This window comes from Ailuropoda melanoleuca, chromosome 11 (genome assembly GCF_002007445.2).
Source record: "Ailuropoda melanoleuca isolate Jingjing chromosome 11, ASM200744v2, whole genome shotgun sequence".
Taxonomy (NCBI): Eukaryota; Metazoa; Chordata; class Mammalia; order Carnivora; family Ursidae; genus Ailuropoda; species Ailuropoda melanoleuca.
This window is the reverse complement of record NC_048228.1, coordinates 8537111-8557155: the sequence shown is the minus strand read 5'-3', so window position 1 is coordinate 8557155 and position 20045 is coordinate 8537111. Positions and strand designations below refer to the sequence as shown.

The 20045-nt window shown below is 55.5% G+C and overlaps 1 protein-coding gene across 1 annotated transcript; it reads right to left on the bottom strand.

Moving 5' to 3' along the window:
* Nucleotides 1–3160: 3160 nt before the first annotated feature.
* DRAXIN (dorsal inhibitory axon guidance protein) lies at nucleotides 3161–19241 on the bottom strand. Its single transcript, XM_019803280.2, has 6 exons — nucleotides 18653–19241; nucleotides 16113–16303; nucleotides 14128–14239; nucleotides 13643–13732; nucleotides 11937–12026; nucleotides 3161–9277 (listed from the first exon to the last, which is right to left on the bottom strand). The coding sequence occupies exons 1-6, from the start codon at nucleotides 19101–19103 to the stop codon at nucleotides 9165–9167; spliced, it is 1047 nt and encodes a 348-aa protein (XP_019658839.1). The 5' UTR covers nucleotides 19104–19241; the 3' UTR covers nucleotides 3161–9164.
* Between the last annotated feature and the right edge of the window lie 804 nt (nucleotides 19242–20045).

The window sequence follows — 20045 nt, the reverse complement described above, 5'->3', positions numbered from 1 at the left end:
TCCTATTAGCAGAGACCGCGGTTCAGCCTTCAGCCCACCTCCCTAACTTCAACACCCTGCCCCCAGCACTGCCACTTTGCCTCTATGTCCCTTCATCTGTCACTTAATCCCTTGGTGCCTCTTGACAATGAGGACAGTGATAACCTGTCCCCCGGGGCGGGGGCGCTGTGTGAGGCACAAAGGAGGCACCAAATATGGAAAGGTTTTGAGATGCTTTCCCACCCACCAACCCACCAACCTTTGGTTCTCAACGCACTGGAGGCCCGCAATTGCGATGGGGCCCAGCCTCTTCCTTTCCAAGTGGGTAAATCAACCTGGAAGAACGAGAGCAGACAGAGAACATGGCCAAACACTGTCGGAAAGTCACATGCGCCTGTCAGAAAGCAGGACCGTCGGCAAGAAGCGCATCAAAGAAGGGCCTGGAAGCAGAGCCGTGGCCCCTGGTGCCACAGGGGCTGTTTCTGGGGGTTTGATCTGGAGACGTGTTTGTGTCAGTCCTCCACTGTTTGTGTCAGCTTGTCTCAAGCACACTGGCTCTGTGTTTCTTGGTCTAAGGTCTGGTGGGTGAGGGAAGGCCTGCGAGTTTTGTTGGTCAGTGTTGGCCTTTGGGTTTGTGGCTGTGCTCTTTCTCTTTCCGAAGGCTGGCTGCCCTGAGCAGACAGCAGGGCATGGGGGCAGGAGCTGATGGAACTGAGTGGAACCCTGCAGAACTGGGGTTGGGGTGACTCTCTTGGGCTCCCAGGCTTCATTCCCTGTCCTTCGGCCCAGTCCCTGGTGAATGCCAAGATACTGAACGTATCAAACGCTGTCATGACTCGACAGGAATATCACCGTGTCCATAGCACCATTCACTCAGAGCCGGGAAAGGGACACGATCCTGGGCCAGCTGGGCCCAGAGGGAGTCGGGGTGGACGATCTGCTCCTTCTCTTTTCCTGGGTTTTCTGGAGGTGACAGGACATTGCTGGGAGGTAGGAGGGACCTCCCCTCAGGAGGACACATTTGTTTTAATGATTAGTCAAAACGGGGGGGGGTGGGTACTGATTCCAAAATATTTGTCTCAGTGGCACAGAATTCGAGCTTCTAGCAGCATCCATGGCTGACTTTTATAGGCCGCAGTCAGGGTCCTTGAAGATGCCCCCTTGAGCTTTAAAATGCAGCCTGTCATTCCCAATGTCCCTGTGGCTTTGCCACCTCATGGTGTCCTATGAACATGACTGCGGGGTGAGCCCTGTCCTGGCCTCACCAGACACTCAGTGATATTACCCTGTCCCTGCAGAGGCCCGCAGCTCATGTCATGCATCAGAGAACACATCAGAATGCCCCATGGTGTTCTTGGCAGAAAACAAAGTTGTGTCCTGTTCTAGAAAACAGAGGTTGTGTGAGACACAAGCCAGAGGGGAGGCGGACAGAAGAAGCTGTTGCCAGTAGCTCCCTGCCCTGTGGCTTTCAACCTCCTGGACCATACTCCAGTAACCCTCTTTAAGTCATTGTGTGCGTGTGTGCGGGCGGGCGGTGCATGTGCCCAGGCTCTCCCTAGCCACGTGCCTCCTGCCTCCCACCGCCTGTCGCCTGTCCCCGTTACGTCCTGAGTTCAGGCTGCCACCTCTTTCCCTGTCCGGCCTCCCATCTCTCCGCGTGCTTGGGGCTGGAATTTCAAGGGAGTCATTTGAGGGCTTTGGCTGTACCGTAGTGATCGCTCAGATACGCAAACAAGGCCAGTTATGGTCCCCGGGCCCTGCGGCCCCCACGATGCCTATCTGCTCTGGGGCTTTATCCTGGTGTTTACTTTCACACCCTTCTGCTCAGCCAGCTCAGTGCCGATGGCTTTCGGGTCCAGGTCTGTGGCAGGCTCCATGAGGTCTCACGTTCCTCGCTGGGGGACAGTAAGGGAGCCTGCACCCACGCGGGGGGCACATCAGAGAAGAATGGGGAAGTGGGTGCTGGGGTCAGGCAGGGTACCTCCACAGGTTCCACCCGCTGGGAGCCCCGAGGGGCTTTCTAGAAGGCAGCCTGGTGAGTGCATGATCTTTGGTTCCGGCTGCCGAGAGCTGGGGCCTGCCCAGCAGAACTCCTGTCCCTGGCCGGCCCAGCAGCAGCCTGGGTGACACCAGATGCACCGTGCAGCTTCTGTGATCTGGGGCGTGTGAGGGGCGGTGGGGGGTGGGGAGGACTGGTGACCGACTCTTAGTAGGTGCTCAGCAAACTTGTGGCGTTCGAGAGGCAATGGAACATCGGGGGACATGATCAGGTTTTGGAGTCAGAGAGACCGGCTGGGGTCCCCGACGCTGCTCCAGAGTAGTTGCACTGCTTTGGGCAAGTGGCCTTCATTTCTTGGCACCTTGTCTTCCTGCTCTGAATAGGGGGCTCTACGAATTTCTATCTACGCAAGAGGAGGGTGCCTCTGGCCAGGGCTCAGCTCAATCAATGAGCTCACAGCCGTGTTTGGGTGAATGGATTCCCTCTCTCAAAATGCATTCCGCTTTGTGCCAGGCGCTGACACAAGGTCAAGGCTGGGGCATGGACCGACCGCTCAGGACCTCAATGCCCAGAGCTGACCAGCCTGCCCCGCTGCACAGACCGATCACTAGTGTGGTCCCCCAGGCACACAGACGTGGGTTTCAGGGTACGCCATCATGGAGGGGGAGGATGAAGGGACAGGAGCGCCTCTGTTTAGCCGCTTGCTTATCCAGATATGCGCCATGTACCTTCTCCCAGCCCACGCCACCAGGATTTCATGTCCTGGCACTAGGACATGCGTGCCCACTTACATGACAGACGGTGGTCACAAAGGAGTGAGGAAGCCCAGAACTTCATGATACACCAAAGACAGCTCTGCCGTGTAGCCACATGCCATGATCCAGAGCTGGGGAGCTGAGCTCCAGAAGCCCCTCTGTGATGATCGGTTTTCGGTCTCAACTTGGCCAGCTGTTAACATGTGAGGATTTAATCGCACTCTAATCTAGGTGTTGCTGTGAAGGCATTTTGCGGATTTGGTCAACATCCACAAGCAATTGACATCAAGTAAAGGAGAGTACGCTCCATCATGTGGGTGGGCCTCGTCCAATCAGTTGAAGGCTTTAAGGAAAAAATACTGAGGTCTCAGAGAGCTATAGTATCAATTCCTGCCAGAGTATCTGGCCAGCTGGCCTGCCCTATGGATTTCAGACTTATTGACCCCTGCAATAGTATAAGCCAGTTCTTTAAAATAAATTCGTATAAATATATTTATAGAGAAGATATATATAAACACACAGACATTGAAATAAATACAAATTCCATTGGCTCTGTTTGTCTGGAGAACCATGGCTGATACACCCCCAATCCAGCTACCTGATTCCCTGAGGGCAGCACCCAGGCTGCCAGCAGAGAGCTGAAATCCCTGTGGCCTTGGGTTCGACTGGCCTTGACTCCTCACTTCGGTACTGCTCTGACCGTCGTGAAGAGAAATGGACTTGAGTTGACATCCCAGGACAGAAGCGTTTTTTAAAAGCTTCGCCTACCTGTCTGGAGCCATGGAGCCAGGAGTTAGCATTATAGATTAGGGCGTTGGCAAGCTACAGATCACGGGCATATCCAGCTGGCTGCCCTTCTGTGTGAATAAAGTTTTATTGGAACACTGTTACGCTTTGTGCATGTCCATTTCAGTGTTGTCTATGACTGCCTCGCACTACGACGGCACTCTTGAGGCTTATATAAAGGGGACTTTCTGGGCTCAATTCCCTAGAACCATCCCCAGCGAGAGGTTCACCAGCTGCCTGGGGCTTGAGTGGGGAGGAAAGTGAGTTCTCAAGAAGGTTTGATGATGCTGTTTTTGAACCTAGGGCAGAGGGCTTATCAAATATGCAGATTGCCAAGCCCCACCCCTAGAGATTCCAAGTCACAGGCCCAGATGGGGCTCAGAAACTTGGGTTTTCTCCCCCAGAGGATCCTGATGTTGGGAACCCTAGGCCCACGTTTTGGGACCCCTTGGATTAGGGTATTTCCCCCCGTCCAGGCTGCAGAAGCCGGGCCGTCAGTGGTGTCTGGGCAGGGAGATTCACATGGGACAGCAGGCCCTTAAGGGCCTCCCACGTCTGCGGTCACCCCAGCCCCCAGGAGAGTCTGGACCCTGGCTTGGCCTCCCGATGTGGAGCCACTGAGAGCCATACACAGCCTTGCTCGGTGTTACAATCAGCCAGGCCTGGTGGGGCCTGGCCAGCGGAGCCGGGTGGCACTGGCTGGAGCTGTCACCGAGATAAGAGATGGCCTTCCTGATGCTAAGCCAGGCCACCCCCTGGCCAATTCATGTCCTTTCCCAAGACAGCATCTGAGCCTGCCCAGGCCCGGTGATGGGAGGCGGCTCTTTGTTCCTCGCCATCCTGCTGAAGGTGGCGTCTGTTTTTCCCTACACGTGGCCACCCAGGCCCTGAAGGAGGCCAGCCTGCTGTGGCTAGCCTTGCAATCTCTTTGGGACCTCAGCGGCCCCAGCCCTAAAATGGAGAGGGAGGTCAAGATATGAAATTCCCACCGAGAGGTCTGGTTGAAGAAGAATGATGAGGTCCAGGCGAGGACAGAGACTGTCTCATTTACTGCTGAGCTCAGAGCAAACGCCCAAACGTGTGGCAGAGGAAATACTAGGCTTACGGTCCCGTCCAAATGCCCCGAGCGTGCTTCCAGCCTGCACACACAGAGCATCTCCAGCGGAGGCAGAGAGAGGCGGGAAGGCAGCTAATTAACCATGGGCTTTTTATTTACAGCTCAAGAGAGCACATGCAACACGCCATCACAGGACTACAAGGGCATAGCACTCCCTCCCCCTGCTGCCCCCCCCCACTTTAAAGAGGAACCACAGCACCCCAGGGAAGTTCCCAAGAGCCAGAAAAGCCAATGACTGCGGGGCCCCAGCCCAGGTGCTCCCCTTGATTTCCTCTGAAAATAGACCACTCCCAGCCCAGGAGGCAAGGCCTTAGAGCCTGGGAGTTTGTCACGGCTGGTTATTAACCAGGCAAACTGGATCTCAGATTTGCCGACTCACACCTGAAGGTACATGCCCTGAATCATCCAAAAGTCCCTGACCATCCAACTTTTCTGTTTTGCCTTATGTATCCTAGACGTGGGTCTTGCAAACTTGATCATGCCCGAGAACAGCCTGGGGACTTGTTAAAACCCAGATGGCTGCGTCCCACTGCCCGAGATTCTGTTTCAGCAGGTCAGGGATGGGGCCTGGGACCCCACACTTCGGCCAAGCTCCCAGGTGACGCCCTGCTTCTGGTCCAGGACCACAGTGTGCATAAGGAAGGACTAGGAAGCCTCTGGCACCCAGGAGAGGCTGAGGATCTGGTATCAGACTACCCGTCCTGACTTAGAATTCAGAAAACACACTCCCTGCAATGGAAGTCCTTGGTTCTGCAAACCAATTCCTACCGCCCCCTCCTTGACACACACACATATACATGCACGCGCGCACACACACGCATGCACACATATGGCACGCACGCACACATGCACTCCTGTCTCTCATGAGAGGAAAGGTCATCACGGAGGAAATGGTGCCAGCCCCATGAAATCCTAAATGGTTTACTTTTCTGGCTCCTTCAGTGTCCCTCCCAGCACCCACTTTTCTTGCTCTTCTGTTATCTTATAAACACGTGCCTTGCAGGTTCCATGTATGTTCACCGACTCTCCTGCCGTGAAGCGAATCCCATTCAAGGGCGTGCCCACCCACTCACCACCAGGTTTTACTCGGTGTGTTGAATATAGCTTTGAGGAAGGCTCCATCTCGGTGGTGGAAGGGGCTGTGGCTTTGGGATTTGACTTGTGGTTCGGTCACCCCTCAAGGGGCAAGCGAAGCTGGCACTTTTCCCCCTGAGGCTCAGCCCTCATGTCCTGTGACCCTCAGCCCATTCCTAGCAGGCTTGGGAGCCGCTCTGGACGCGGCCAGACGAATCCCAGAAAGGAGTCCCGTGGGAACCGTGCGCACCTCTGGGGAAATGGTGTAGAAGGAATGCAGGAGGGCACAGGACACCCTCCCAGCAGCTCCTGGTCTCTCTCGGCCTCCTGCTCAGCTTGCCCTCTGGTTGTATTTTTTGAAACTCACAAACCGCACCCCAGACCAACACCTCTTAACCTCCCATTCTGCCTTCGCCCCCAGGATTTGTACTTGCTGCCTTGGGCTGCGTCCAGAACAGTTTTCCAAACTTCTTTGACCCCAGAACTCCACCCTCTGTTTTCCAAAGGAGCATCTCCTGGCCCCAGGGTTCCAGAGGAAGGAGCCTGAACGGTGACTTAGATGGATCATTGTCAAAGAACCAAACACCTACTAAAATTATCCTAGAAAACAAATTAGCCAACACCGGGAGCTGATTATGTGCTTAGCACTCTTCTAAACATGCTATCAGGATTTTACGTTTACTTCTTACAACATCCCTGTGATGGGAGAGTCATTAGTCCCATTTCGCAGATGAAGAAATCAAGGCACAAGTAACTTTCCTAAGGTCACCACGGTGGTGAGAAGTGGAGCAGGTCGTTTGTCACCAGCGGCACTCCCACAGCCGGGAGCACAAGGACAGAGTTCAGGCCCGGCTGTCCATCGGAGTCGCCTCCGGGAGCCTTGAACACGCACGAAGCCCAGACACAACCCAGACCAATGAAACCAGCACTTCTGCAGGTGGTCCCGGGCATCAGTACCTTGAACGCTTCCTAAATTATTCTAACGTGCAGCCAAGTTTGAGACCAGTGGACTAGAGCAGGAATCTGCAAATTATGGCCTGTGGGCCAAATCCAACCCACCGCCTGTTTGGGGGTAATCTGGAAGTTAAGGGAGGTTTTTACATTTATAAATGGGCTTTAGAAAACCAAACGAAGGATAGTAGTTTGTAACATGTGAACATGCCATGAAATTCACACCTCAGCATCCATGAATAGTTTTATAGGAACACGGTCTAAAATATTTACTGCCCTTTACGGTAACAGTTTGCTGAATCCTGGATTAGGGGGAACTGACTTCTGTAGTAGCCAAAGAAATTTAAGATAGACCTAAGGAAGAACTTCCCGGCAGAGAGATTTGTTAAACACTGAGGGGGCTTTGGGATCTCTAACTCTGGGGTTAGGAAGTTTGTACCCAACCACCTTTGCCACCACAAAATGAAGGTAGCTGAGCAAAGAGCTAGGTCCCGAAGGTCCAACCGTGGAACTCCCCAGCTAGACAGGGATCGTTCCATGGGGACTTTCAGCTTTGTCCTGACCTTCTGTGCTTTCCATTGTCGATACCCCCAGTGCCATCTGAACTGTTACCCCCCCGACATATGCGTTGCCAGACATAAGCAATGCTGTGTTGCCTGCATGCAGCCCCCCTCCCCCTTAGGGTCCTATCACAATCTCAAATCAGCCACCCCAGTAAAGCACACACAGCATGGGCGCTGCCTGGTGTAGTCTTAGACAAAACTGCTCGTGGGTTTGATTTCCAAATAGCCGCCTTAGATCTCTTTTAGTTCCCCTGCCCCACCCCCACCCCTAAGATTCCTTTGCCCATAGAACTTGAAAAGGGAGACATGAATAAGGATATTTGGTTTCTCCTCAATCCGTCTGCTTTGCTTGGTGCCAGACCCCTGACCCTGACTGATTTTCCCAATGGAGTAAACAGCCCTGGCATCGAGGGTGTGGTCCCCCGGCAGGTGTCCAGGCCAGCGAGGAATTTGGATGGGGAAGGCTTTTGTCACTTGCACTGGTTTGCCCGGGACCAGAGGGCTGACCAGGAGTGAGGTGCCAGGTGTGGGGGGTGTGGGGTTTAAGTGGTTCTCCAGAGGTGGCCCCTAGAGCTAGATCTGCTGGGGGAGATGTTCTGGGTGGGCATTGTGGGTCTAGCTTGTGGGGGGCATTAGTTTCAGACAGCACCTTGACCTCAGAGGTGCCCCAAGGCCTCAGTAAGGCTCTGCTACAGTAGTGTGGGGTAGGGGGGGTCTAGAGGTGGTCTGTGGGAGGCCTGGAAGCCACTAAGGCAGTGTGCAAAGTGGGTGCACATGCGCAATGAGTGCATTTTTTTGACCCCATATCGGCATTCGATTCTCAAAGGGCATGAACTACAGAAACTAAAGAAGCTATGGGGCAACGTCAAAGTGCATGTCCTGGGACTGCGTGAGCAGAGCCACAGAAATAGAAGGAACAGCACTATTGTTTCCCCCAAACACATCATATCTCAGATTACCAGCTCCCAGAGGGCAGCGGCCAATCTTCCCAAATCATGCCTTCCCAGCAAGCAGGGGCTTAATGCATGCTTTGTTTTTTTAAGATGATACACCTTTGTCCAGGGGAGGAGGAGAACAGCCTGTTATCGCAGATCTCATGACCGTGAAAGGAGCTCCCAAGGAGCGCTTCTCTCTCACTGAAAGCCATGGAGAATTTGGAATAAGTCCGTGGTTGTGCAGAAGGAAGGATATGGGCCCGGGAACCTGACAGGCTTGGACTTGGGCATTTACTCCCTAGGACCTGGGTGCTCTCGGAGGCGTCCCCATCAGCAGCAGCAGCATGCCCCCGGGGAGCTTGTCAAAAATGCAGAATGGACCCAACCAGAATCCATTTTAGCCAGATCCCAGGGATTCTTACACAAGTTAAGGTTTGAGGGACATTGATCTGGGACCCTGGACAAGTCCTAACTCACTCTGCCTCGGTAAAACGGTGATAATGCCTCCTTTGAAAGGTCATAGTGGCAACTAAATGAGATAACGTATGGCACGCATTTAGCACCGTGCCTGGTACATACTCATGAGGTGTTCCACACTCATTTCCTGGGGTTCTCTGTCTCTGGCGGTTTCCCTTTCTTGAAGCGCTCAGAAACCTCTCCGTCTTGACTTCAAGCTGTTGCAGTGCTGAGGTTGGGCAGTAGAGGGCACTCTCGACATTGCCATCGCGGAGAACCAGGCCACCGGGAGGCGCAGGCCTGGCGAGTCCCCCGGGGGCGGGGAGGTGGGCACAGGTGTGCTACAGGTCCGCTCCTGGGGGGGGGGGAACAGCCCGCCCAGCGCTCCCCTCCCGGAGCTGAGGGTCCCGGGCTTGAGCCTGCAGCCTCGGTCATCGGGTCCCCTACCTGATCTCCCACTGCTAGTTCTAAACAAATCGCCCGGCTTCTCCAAACCTCCGCGCGGCGCGCCCTCCCCAGGCCGGTAGGGAGGCGCCTCCCGCAGAGCCGCTAGACATTGATGAAGGATCCCTGGTCGCCGTTGGCCGTCTCGGGCTCCACGCAGCGCCCCTTCCTCCGCGTGACCCTGCGGTTCCGGTGGAATTTGGCGTAGCAGCGCAGCCCTGAGCAGAGAGAGGCAAGGGGGTCAGGGGTGCCCACTGCCAGGGACCTCCCCTTCCTTCCTTACCTACGCCCTCTGGAACTCCTGCACCCTCTCACCACCACCCTACGCTGCCCTACAACCCACCCACTCTCCACACTGCAGCCTGAATGGGCTTTAAAAAAGGCGATCATGGGGTGCCTGGGTGGCACAGTCATTAAGCGTCTGCCTTCGGCTCAGGGCGTGATCCTGGCGTTCTGAGATCGAGCCCCACATCAGGCTCCTCCACTAGGAGCCTGCTTCTTCCTCTCCCACTCCCCCTGCTTGTGTTCCCTCTCTCTCTGGCTGTATCTCTCTCTGTCAAATAAATAAATAAAATCTTAAAAAAAAAAAAAGGCGATCATTGGGGGAGAAGGGAAGGATGGAAAGATGGAGCACAGGGGCTATTTGGGGCCCCAAAACTATTCTGTGTGATATTGTAATGGTGGACACATGTTCTCATGCATTTATCAAAACCCACGGAATGTGCAATGTGGAGAGCGAAAGAGAATGCAGATTGTGGACTTGCTCAATGTTGGTTCCTCAATGATAAAAAACCGAACCACATTAATGCAAGTAATAGCAGGGGAATTGTGCAGAGGGAGAGGGTATAGGAGAACCGTGTTTTTGTGCCACTTTTCTGTAAATCCAGAACTGCTAAAAAAAAAAGAGAGAGAGAGAGAGAGAGAGGTCTATTAAAAAAATTTGTAAAGGAATGCAGGTTCTGCTGTCCCTTATAAAACCTGCAGCTCCCCCTTGTACTCAAAAGGAAATCTAAGCTTCCTACTCTGGCTTACAAGACCCTCTGGGACCTGGACCTGCCTCCGTCTGCCCTCTTCACTTCCCACTCTCCTCTTCATGAGCTCCAGCCACACCCAGTCTTCTTGCTTTTCCTCAATATCCAGCCACGTTCTGCCTCAGGGCCTTTGCACTTGCTGTTCTCTCAGCCAAACTCCCTTCCCCAAGCTCTTTGAAGCACTGGCTCCTTTGTGGCCTTCAGGTCTCAGAGACCCTCCCTGACTGCTCAAACTAAAGTCAGTGTGGCCCTTCTTGCCCACCAGCGGAGGGTTTCAGAGCTGAAGCTCTCTCTGTCATGACACAAGCATTCCCTGAGATATATGGGTAGGTGTATTTTTCATTTAAGTCCTGAGAAGGCCACATCCTCTTGGTGGGGGGGCCAAGAGATGTGAGTGTGGCCTGAGCAATCCCTACACTTCGGGTTAGGAGGTGACCCCAGGGAGAGAGGACATTGCTACTTAAAGATTCACTTATGTCACTACCAAGAGAATAAAGGAACTGCTGTGAAGTTTGTGCTTAGGAGCCTAGAATTTACACCTGGGTCACTGGGCATCCAGACCTGAGGTCACACAAATGACATTTGGAAAAGGTCAGGGGATTCGTGAGCAGGAGTGCTTCGTTCCCACAGAAGCCCTTCTAGAACCCTCCACAACCCAGGCTGGCCTTGACTGCTGGACTTCAGCCCTGGGCCCTCAGAAGTCCTTAGGACTCTTGGTCCTCATGAGGGCTCCCGGCACCACCCAGATTCCCCCGGTGTGGCATCTTGGTGACAACCTCCTCCTGGACCAACTTTAATAAGCTGCTTGGGCTGTCATTTCCACTCTTCCTCTTCTTCTTCTTTTTTTTTTTTTTTCTGGAGTCTGAATCTCCAGGGAGGAAGCAAGAGTTTCCTCCAGGACCGACCAGTGCCAGATGGATCAGAGTAAATGAGCAGATGGGGCTTTGGATGCTGATATATCTTTTGGATGCCTGGAAAGCTGACCCCTCCCACCCAAGGTCCAGGGGAGGGAAGGAGGAAGGATTCCCGGACTCAGTAGGGCCACAGCCCCCTCACCTGGGTTAGACCTGGAGGCCAGGGACTGTGGTTGGGCCTCAGCACTGTTCTGGACTCCGTGGACCAGAGTGCCCTCTGGCCCGCTCCACACCTCAGTTTCCTGCTCTGTGAAATGGGGCCCCAACCCGGCAAGCGGGTAACAGAAGGTAGTTTCCCAGCGTCTCCTGCCCCTTCCAACCCTGCCTGCCTCCATCCCCTCACCTCTCTGTCTCCACTCCTGCTCCCCAGAGTCCTGCAGCCAGACCATGTCGCAGAGTCTGGCACGCCGGGGCACACCCGGACAGGTGGGCACACCCACTGCAGGTGGGAGCTCAGAAGAGTTAAGGACGTAGTCGGCCAAGTGCATCCTTCCCTGGGAGGCTGGGAAATCTCCCCCCCCACCCTCATTCTCACACTTGGAATGCCTCTCCCGGGGTAGAATTCTAGTGTACCAGCCTTCTCAGATTTGATCTTATTTAAAGAGATGTGCTCCTCTCCTCCCACCCCCAGATTATAGGAGATCATGCCAGCTTGTATTTCAAGAGGCGAGAAAAGCAAATCTGAGGAATGATGCCAGGAATTGAGACTAAATGAGTTCACAGATTGGGAAGGCACCGAGCAAAGCTGTTCTTGCTCATGTCTTCAGCTCCCGAGGGATCCTGCCACCCTCTCTGCTGCCACCGGCCCCTGGGCCCACCCTCCACTAGGAAGTCTTGGCCCCCATTCCGTGCCGAACCAGCTTCGAGGAGAAGGGGGTTAGTGGCTCTGGGAGCACAGGGGCAGCCCCCTCCCCAAGAAAGCGTGGGCTCACCTTCCATACACATGCAGTCATCAAAGCATTTGTTGTTGAGGCCGCGGTTGTGGGGCATGCAGAGGTGCTCTCGAAGGTCACAGCAGGTGCCTGTCCACACAGCAAGCACACGCTCAGCCAAGCTGCCCAGACCCACCCACCGACGTGCACACAGTACCCCCCACCCCCCGACAGGAGATCCATCATCTCCGTGGCAGGGCCGTGCCCTGGCAGGGTGGGCCATCTGGTGCACAAGGCTCCCTACCGGGATCACCGATGGATATCATGGCCAGGGCCCCCGGGGGGCTGGTGGCAGAGACCCCAGCTGCCCCAGATGGGCAATTGATAGCTCAGGGGCAGAGCGAAGGCAGTGTGGGATGGCCTCCCAGGGAGAGAGGGCGGAGCAGCTGGGGGGGTGGGGAGGAGCGGCATCAGCTTGGAGCTGGGAGGGGCCTTGGGATCATTGCCACCAAGGTCTTCTTTGACAGATGGGGAAACTGAAGCCACCCGGGGAGCAGTGGGAGGGCCCGAAAGAGGCCCCAGGCCTGAGGCAGGGGTTTGCCCACCATAGACCCAGCCAGCTCCTAGGGTAGCAGCCCAGTTGGCCCAAACTCCAGCCTTTCCTTTCTGCTCAGGGTGAAAACAATGGCTTGGAGAGGAAACAGCCTGTCCAGAAGCCGGCGGTCTGCCTTAAATAGTGCCAAATTGCTGCTTTGATTGCTATTTTGTGGAATATTCTGACCGAGGAATTAACAAGCACGGCGCTGTGGAAGTGGGCCACTTGGGTCCCCCCTCCCCACGCCCGTGCTGTCCGGAGGTGAGGACAGCAGTGGGCTGGCCGCCTCCAACTGTTAGCACCTTCAGAAGCCACCTGCGCCAATGTCACACGGGTTCCCCAGCAGCTCCACTCCCCAGCAGGGGGACCAGGGCCTGGCTGGTCCTGCCCAATGTGGCCTCCGTCAGCAGGCAGTCTTGCTCTGGAGCTCCCCATCGGGCTGGCTGAGACTGCATCACAGGTTCCTGGGTCCATTCCTGCTTCCTCCCCCCTGTTACCATCCACAGGCCTTCCCTCTTCCCCCAGAATACACCTCCTGCACTTGGAACCCCACCTCGGTATCCGCTTCCTGGGGGTCCCAAGTGACCCAACAAGAGCCAGCAGTTTCGGACATCAGTCCCAACGTCAGGCCCCCTGTTTGTAGACTGTATGATGGGTGCTGCTGTTGCATGGGTGAGGATGTCATGATAGCATCTCCCCCCTCCTCCCTCTTGCCCCCCCCCACCCCCTGCGAAGCCCCGCGGTGTCATAAGGGGACAAGGACAGAATTAAGCCCAAGCAGGCGTTACAATTAAGCCTACAAGCAGGCAAGTCGAGAGAGGGCTCATCCTGATTTGAGATAGCATGGGGCAGGCATGAAGAAGCACACAGACCCAGGTTTGAGCTACCTCTCGCTGTGTGACCTCAGCCAAGACACTTAGCGTCTCTGAGGTTCGATTTCCTTGCCCGAACACTGGGGATGAGAGGAGCCCTTTTTCTGGGTTGCTATGAGGCTTTAATACAGTAGGACAGCAACTCTCAGTAGGGTGGTAACCCTGAATGTTATTGTTTGTCCTCCCTAAAGGGTCAGGGACCCACAGGCCCTGCTCCCGGGCCTGGGAAAGGCCCCAACCCCGCGCGGGGTCCCCCTGGCACTCAGCCCCTGCCCTGCACGTGGGTGCTGCTTGGGTACCTGGCAGGCAGTCTTGGTGATGGTCGCACGGCTCCCCTTCAGCTGCTGATGTCTCGTTACCATTGCTGGAGAGTTTACCCCGGTGTTTCTCTGGGGACGAGAAGATGTGTCATCAGAAGCTGACGCCCAGCAGAGGAGAGAGACTGAGCATGGGGGCTCGTACCGCCACTCGCGCGGTGTGCCGTGGACAAGACTCTCTAACTCTCTCTGCCTTAGTCTTCTCCTCTCTAAAATGGGATCAATAGCAGGACAGACCCAACAGATCATTTTTCGGGGTAAAATGAATTGGTAGAGGAAAACATTTGGCCTGCAATCAACACTTGATAACAGCATTTGCATTTTGGGTGTTAGTCCCAGTTTAGGCTCCATGCCCTCCCACTCTGGACATCTGTAGGTCAGTCTGGGCTCACTGGGGCCCCCACCCCAATAGACGGCTGGCGAGGGAGGGAGCCCAGTCATGGGGGTTGCAGGAGAGGTGGACATACCTTTCTTTTTAGCAGAGGGCCAGACTTCAGGTTTTAAGTCTTCGTAATCAGTCCAGTCGAACAAGGCCATGTCCAGCGTGGGCATCACCTCCCCATCAGGCCTGGGCTGAGCCTGCAGAAGGGGCACAGAGAGGAGTGAGGCTGGAGCTCCCAACAGGTGGGAGCGGAAACATGGGACCCCAGAGCCAGAGGACAAAGGAGGGACTCCTCAGAGGCCAGCTTGTTCTCTGCTGGGCAGCCTGGCATCCCAGCCCCCCCCCGGGGGCGGGGACAGCTGCCTGAGGCCCTTGCTCCAGCAGCCAACTCCCCCGGCACCCAGCAGGATGCAGATGGGTGAGTTATCCCTCGGGCCCCTGAGGGAGAGGCTCGGAAAGCAGTTGCACCTGCTCGAGGGTTTTTTGTTTTTTTAAGATTTTATTTATTTATTTGACACAGAGAGAGACAGCCAGTGAGAGAGGGAACATAAGCAGGGGGAGTGGGAGAGGAAGAAGCAGGCTCATAGCAGAGGAGCCTGATGCGGGGCTCGATCCCAGGCCTCTGGGATCACGNGGGCTCTCTGTGGCACTGTGACACCACAGCTCAGTCGGGCTCACAGCCAGCGGTCTGGGGCGGGGTGGGGGGGGAACCAGCACAAATTAGGACATGGGCAATAAGGCATCTTCTAGGGCTGGTGTCTCAACCGCTGGGCTTCAGGGGGCCTTCGACAGCTTGGATCACCATGTATTTTTTGGAGATGGTCCCTAGCTTTTATCAGACTCTCAAGGGGAGAGGGGAGCGCCTGGCTGGCTCAGTCTGTAGAGCATGTGACTCTTGATTTCAGGGTTGTGAGTTCAAGCCCCACATTGGGTGTAGAGATTACTTAAAAATAAAATCGTAGGGGCACCTGGGTGGCACAGAGGTTAAGCGTCTGCCTTCAGCTCAGGGCGTGATCCCGGCGTTATGGGATCGAGCCCCACTTCAGGCTCCTCTGCTATGAGCCTGCTTCTTCCTCTCCCACTCCCCCTGCTTGTGTTCCCTCTCTCACTGGCTGTCTCTGTCTCTGTCAAATAAATAAATAAAATCTTTAAAAAAAAATAAAATCGTAAAAAAAAAAAAGAATCTCAAGGGGTTACAAGACCCAAAAGGGAGTTAGAACTATCTACTGCTTAAAAAGTTTTGTTTCTTCTATACATACACTTTATCGATCATCTTAAATAATTTTATTTGGGAAAAAATTCAAAGCCAAGAAAGGGGTCCAAGAAGGATACACCCCTCGTTAATTTTTTATTTATTCATTTGAGAGAGAGCATGTGTGTGTGAGCAGGAGCAGGGGGGAGGGGCAGAGGGAGAGGGAGAAGCAGACTTCCCACTGAGCAGGGAGCTCGACACAGGGCTAGATTTTAGGGCCCGGGGATCATGACCTGAGCAGAAGGCAGATGCTTCACCGACTGAGCCACCCAGGTGCCCTGAGGGTATGGTTTTAAAAATTCTTCTTCTTGGGGCGCCTGAGGGGCACAGCGGTTGGGTGTCTGCCTTCGGCTCAGGCCGTGATCCCGGCGTTATGGGATCAAGCCCCACATCGGGCTCTCTCTCACTATGAGCCTGCTTCTTCCTCTCCCACTCCCCCTGCTTGTGTTCCCTCTCTCACTGGCTGTCTCTCTCTCTCTGTCAAATTAATAAATAAATTCTTTAAAGAAAAATTCTTCTTCTTCTTCTCCTCTGGACTTTTGGGTATATATAAAATTTTCCCCCGAGGTCCCCGCTCTTTTCCAGGCAGAGCCCGTGTGCTGAGCTGGTGCTCGCTTCCTCGCCAGTCCCTGGAGTGAGCCTCCAGGACCATATTCTCCCAGACAGCAGCAGCCCTTTCAGGACAGAGTGCCTGCTGGGCTGTACCTGAGCTGCACGGGCATCGGGAGACCTGGGTCGGTGGCCTCAACCAACTCCCTCCCACCCCCGGGGCCTCAGTCTCTCTAAATAGACTCCGACGCTGTTCTGGGGCCCCTTACCTGGGGCCACAGGGATGTGACAGGCAGAATCAGGGACTCTTCTGTGGCAGGGGCTGCCTCAAAGGTGGTTAGGTAGAGTATGGTGGGGGCCAGGCTGGTGGAGGACTCCTCCATCGTGGCATCCGGTGCCTGGTCTTTGGAGGGTTCTGCTTTCTTCATCAGGGAGCTAGGACCCCGGACCAGGGCTCGGCCTGAGACACAGCGGGGGAAACACAGGGCCTTTATCTGCTCACCTTTATCCGTGTCAGCCCACCGCACAGCTCACATTTCCAGCTGCAAGCAGGGAGGTGGCAGGGACCATGTGACAAGCCATCGGCTCAGCCAGCATGCCTGCTGCCCACCTTCCTGGGGAGGTGGAAACGAGGGACTGGGGTGACAGGGAAAGAGGAGGGAGGGAATGTCTTGAATGAACTTGTGGTGTTGCTGGGGAGCCGGCCCAAGGATTCTCTATCTGAAGCAACATTCCAGCAAGTTCAAGTCTGGGTTGGTGGGTACAGCCAGGGGTACAAGCGCAACAAATGGGAACTAGTGGGATTAATCACGGAAGGCTTCCAGGAAGAGGTGAAGTTTGAGATGGGAGTCACATGATGAGGCTAAGAGGCACTGCAGTGGGGGAGAGGCCTCTGAGAAGGTAAGAGCCAGAGCTCATCCTGTACAAACGTGTGCTTCCTATGTGGTGATAATCACCACCCTATTTAGTAAGCACCTGCTGTGTGCCAGGCCCCTGTTGTATGCTAGGTTCTGCCTTATAAGCATTATTTCATCTAACCATCGTAGGAGCTCTTAGGAGATGGGTGCTCCTTCAGTTTCATCTCCAGGGGAGGAAACTAAAGCCCAGAGAGGTTAAGCAACTTGCCTCAGGGCACAGTGAGCGGACAGCAGAGCCTGGATTCAAACCCAGGTCCATCTGAGCACAAAGCCAATGATTTTAGCCACTGATGCCACCTTCCAAGACACATGGGCATTGCAGTAGGTTGAGTGGGAGGGGGAGAGAGTGTGCAGGGTTGGGGGTGGTCAAGAACAAAGGGACTTTGAGAGAAGGTGGGGAGCCCGGACTTGTCCCCTCTTTTTCTCAGGCAAGATCTGATTTTAAGATTGGTTGGATCTGTTGGGGACCACCTCGCCCTCCAGAAACAATCCCCAGAGAGTAGAAAGGGGACTTAGGGACCCCTGTAAAACTGCATTCGTTTTACAGACAAGGAAATTGGGGTCCGGTCCACCAGCTTCGTGGCCTCTAGACCTCACTGTCCCCTCCTCCATGCACCCACACATCGACTCCCTTAGGAGGACCCCTTGACCTGATGGAGCTGGGGCCTGGAGCTGAGCCAGGGTGAGCTCATGCCTCGAGGTTGCCAGCGTCCCCTCCCCAACCTGACACGCGACCTCCAGGGGTAGGAGACTGAGTCTAAGCTGGGTTCTCTCAACTGGGTTCTGTCCACCTGGGGGAGGGCACTCAGGAGGCCTGGCAGGGAAGCAAACCCCAGCTGATGCAGAAGGGGAGGCCACGCCTCCATCACTCTCCAGCTGCGGGACACCTGCCCCACGTTTGTGGAACTTGGCCTGCCCAGGAGGCCATCTGGTCACCTGAAGAGACTTGGAAGACGAGGCTGCCTGGTGGGCTTGGGGCTGGGGAGACAGGAGGAGCCCCTGGACGGAGCTGCTGGGGCAAGTTTGTTCAAGGACTGAGCGGGCAAAGGGACAGGGCAGCTGGGGCCAGGGGGCAGCGGGGCCCTCACACGGATTTGGGGATGTGGGGGAAGCCGAAGAGAAGGTGGGCAGGGCTGCAGGGGAGTGGTGTAGACACTCAGGGCAGAGGCAGGAGGGATAAGGACACCACATCTCTCCCTGGGTCATCCGATTCCACGTCAAGAGCAAGTTAAGAATTAGCTACGTTCATGGCCCCCGATGCTTGCCAGGTGCCATTCTGAGCATCTAAGTCATCTATGAATCGACCCTGAGGGTAGTCGAGGCCATTATCTTCATTTTGCCCAGGGAGAAACTGAGGCACAGAAAGGTGACTTGCCCATGCACAAGGCCAGTAGGTGGCAGAATCACAACCCAAACTTGGGTAGACCCAGCGTCAGAGTCTAAGTGCTTGGTCCCCGCTCTGGGCATCAGAGTTGATTAAGTGATGTGCTTGGAGGACACTGAACTAATGTATCCCAATTCAGGGCTCATAGCGAGGTGGATTTAGGTCAGACACAAGGTAGGACTTCCTGACTTAGGAGGATCGTTCATTGCTAAGATGGAGCTTCTACTGCTATGTATCCCTCTTCACCCATGTTCCACCACCAGGCTCTCCCAGCTCCCTCCCCTTCCCAGATCACTCTGACTTTTGAGAGACCCCTGCCCTCTTCTGGGGGCCTGCCCTCTTTGGGGCCTCTGGATATCTTCCCAGGGTCCTCACATCATTGACATTTCCTTCATGGCCTCCCCTTCCTGCTCATAGAGCCCCCTTGGCCATTTGGGTATGACCTTCCTCCATCCCCCACCCCTCCCTTCCCTGGCAGGACCCCACCCCCTCGCAGACCTCAGGCTACCTCTGTGCAGTTTCAACCTCTCCCTGCGCCTCTTGTGCTCCCTGCTGCGTTTCTTGACCCTCTCTGACCCAGGAGACCGGTTCTCCTTCTCAGGGTAGGGCAGCGCCAGCCCCAGGAGCAGCTCCTTGTCCTGGACCAGCCCTGCAGGACTCTGCCCAGGCAGCAGCTCCCCTGCCCCTGGCAGCCTGGAGGCCTGCCTGCTGGTGGAGACCACAGTTCCGTCTTGGGCCCGGCCGGGCATGCCTGGGCCCCGCTCCTTCTTGCCCAGGCCCCGCCGGCGGTGGTGGCTGGCCTGAGGCATCCACAGTCCTGGGTCCTGGAGGTCGATGTGATTCTCAGGGAGGTTCCGAGCAGGGGTTCCAGGCCCCAGAGAGCTTGCCAGGCTCAGCTCCAGGAGCACCAGCAGGGCGAGGAAGAGCATAGGGACAATGTGGGCACTGGGCCCAGCCATGGGCTCTGGTCTGGAAGAAAAGCAGCACCGTGAGTGGACAGCTCAGCAGCCCTCCTTCTGCTTCCCCACTTCCAAGTCCCTTCACCCCCATTATTAGAGCCTGGTGTCTCTCAACAGGGACAGAGGGTGACTTTGCCCCCAGGGGCCATTTGGCAATGCCCGGAGACATTTTTGGTTGGCGGTGCTGCTGATTCTAGGGGCTGGGGTCAGGGATGCTGCTGAACGCCCCCCAGTGCACAGGATGGCCCCACTGTGGACACTTGCTGGCCCAGAGGGACCACAGTGCCAAGGCTGGGGAAGCCCCGGGTTAAATAGTTTAAGCAACATCCAGGTTCTGGATGAGTCTAGAATCCTTTTCTCCACACACCCCTCTGCCCTTTGCCAAGTGCCCCGGAATGAGCTGAGTCCTTCCAAGCTCAGAAATAGGCTGTCATCCCTGAGGCTTGACTCAAAGCGCCAATTCAAACCAACGGGACAGCCTCTCCGAGCACATGCCCTAGGCAGGAATCAGGTCCAGTGCTTCCTGGGAATTCATATCACTTTGTCCTTTCAACCAGCATCTGAGGTGGCTTCTTGTGTTCTCCACAGCAGAAATGAACTGGTGTGCGTGGCATTGTCATGTCTGTGCTCTGAAACTCCCTCGCGCCTGCCCCAGGACAACCCTGTCCTGTCCTTGCTCATTTCTTTTCCTCCAAGGGCCCAGCAGGTCCTGACCCAGCCCTGTGCCTGCTGGGGCTGAGGAACTCTGGAAGCTTGGCTCTGCCCCCTGTTGGGGGAGGGGTGGGCTGACCCTGACCTACCCTCGGATTCACCCCCCATTCGTCACCAGAAGTGGGGCCTCCTCCTGTGGGAGGAAGGAGCAACCCCTGGATGTCCTGGAGGACCTCAGAGCTCAGGTTCATGAGCCCTGTGGCTGGGGGGTGGTGGGATGTCTGCTGAAGT

Bases quoted from the DNA above. Each gene is read 5' to 3' on its own strand.
- DRAXIN (XM_019803280.2), bottom strand. From the start codon at position 19,103: ATGGCTGGGCCCAGTGCCCACATTGTCCCTATGCTCTTCCTCGCCCTG. The intron at 16,304-18,652 runs GTAGCCTGAGGT...GCTGTGTCTCAG, and splicing joins GAGGTTGAAACTGCACAGAG to GCCGAGCCCTGGTCCGGGGT. The intron at 13,733-14,127 runs GTATGTCCACCT...TCTCGTCCCCAG, and splicing joins GCCCTCTGCTAAAAAGAAAG to AGAAACACCGGGGTAAACTC.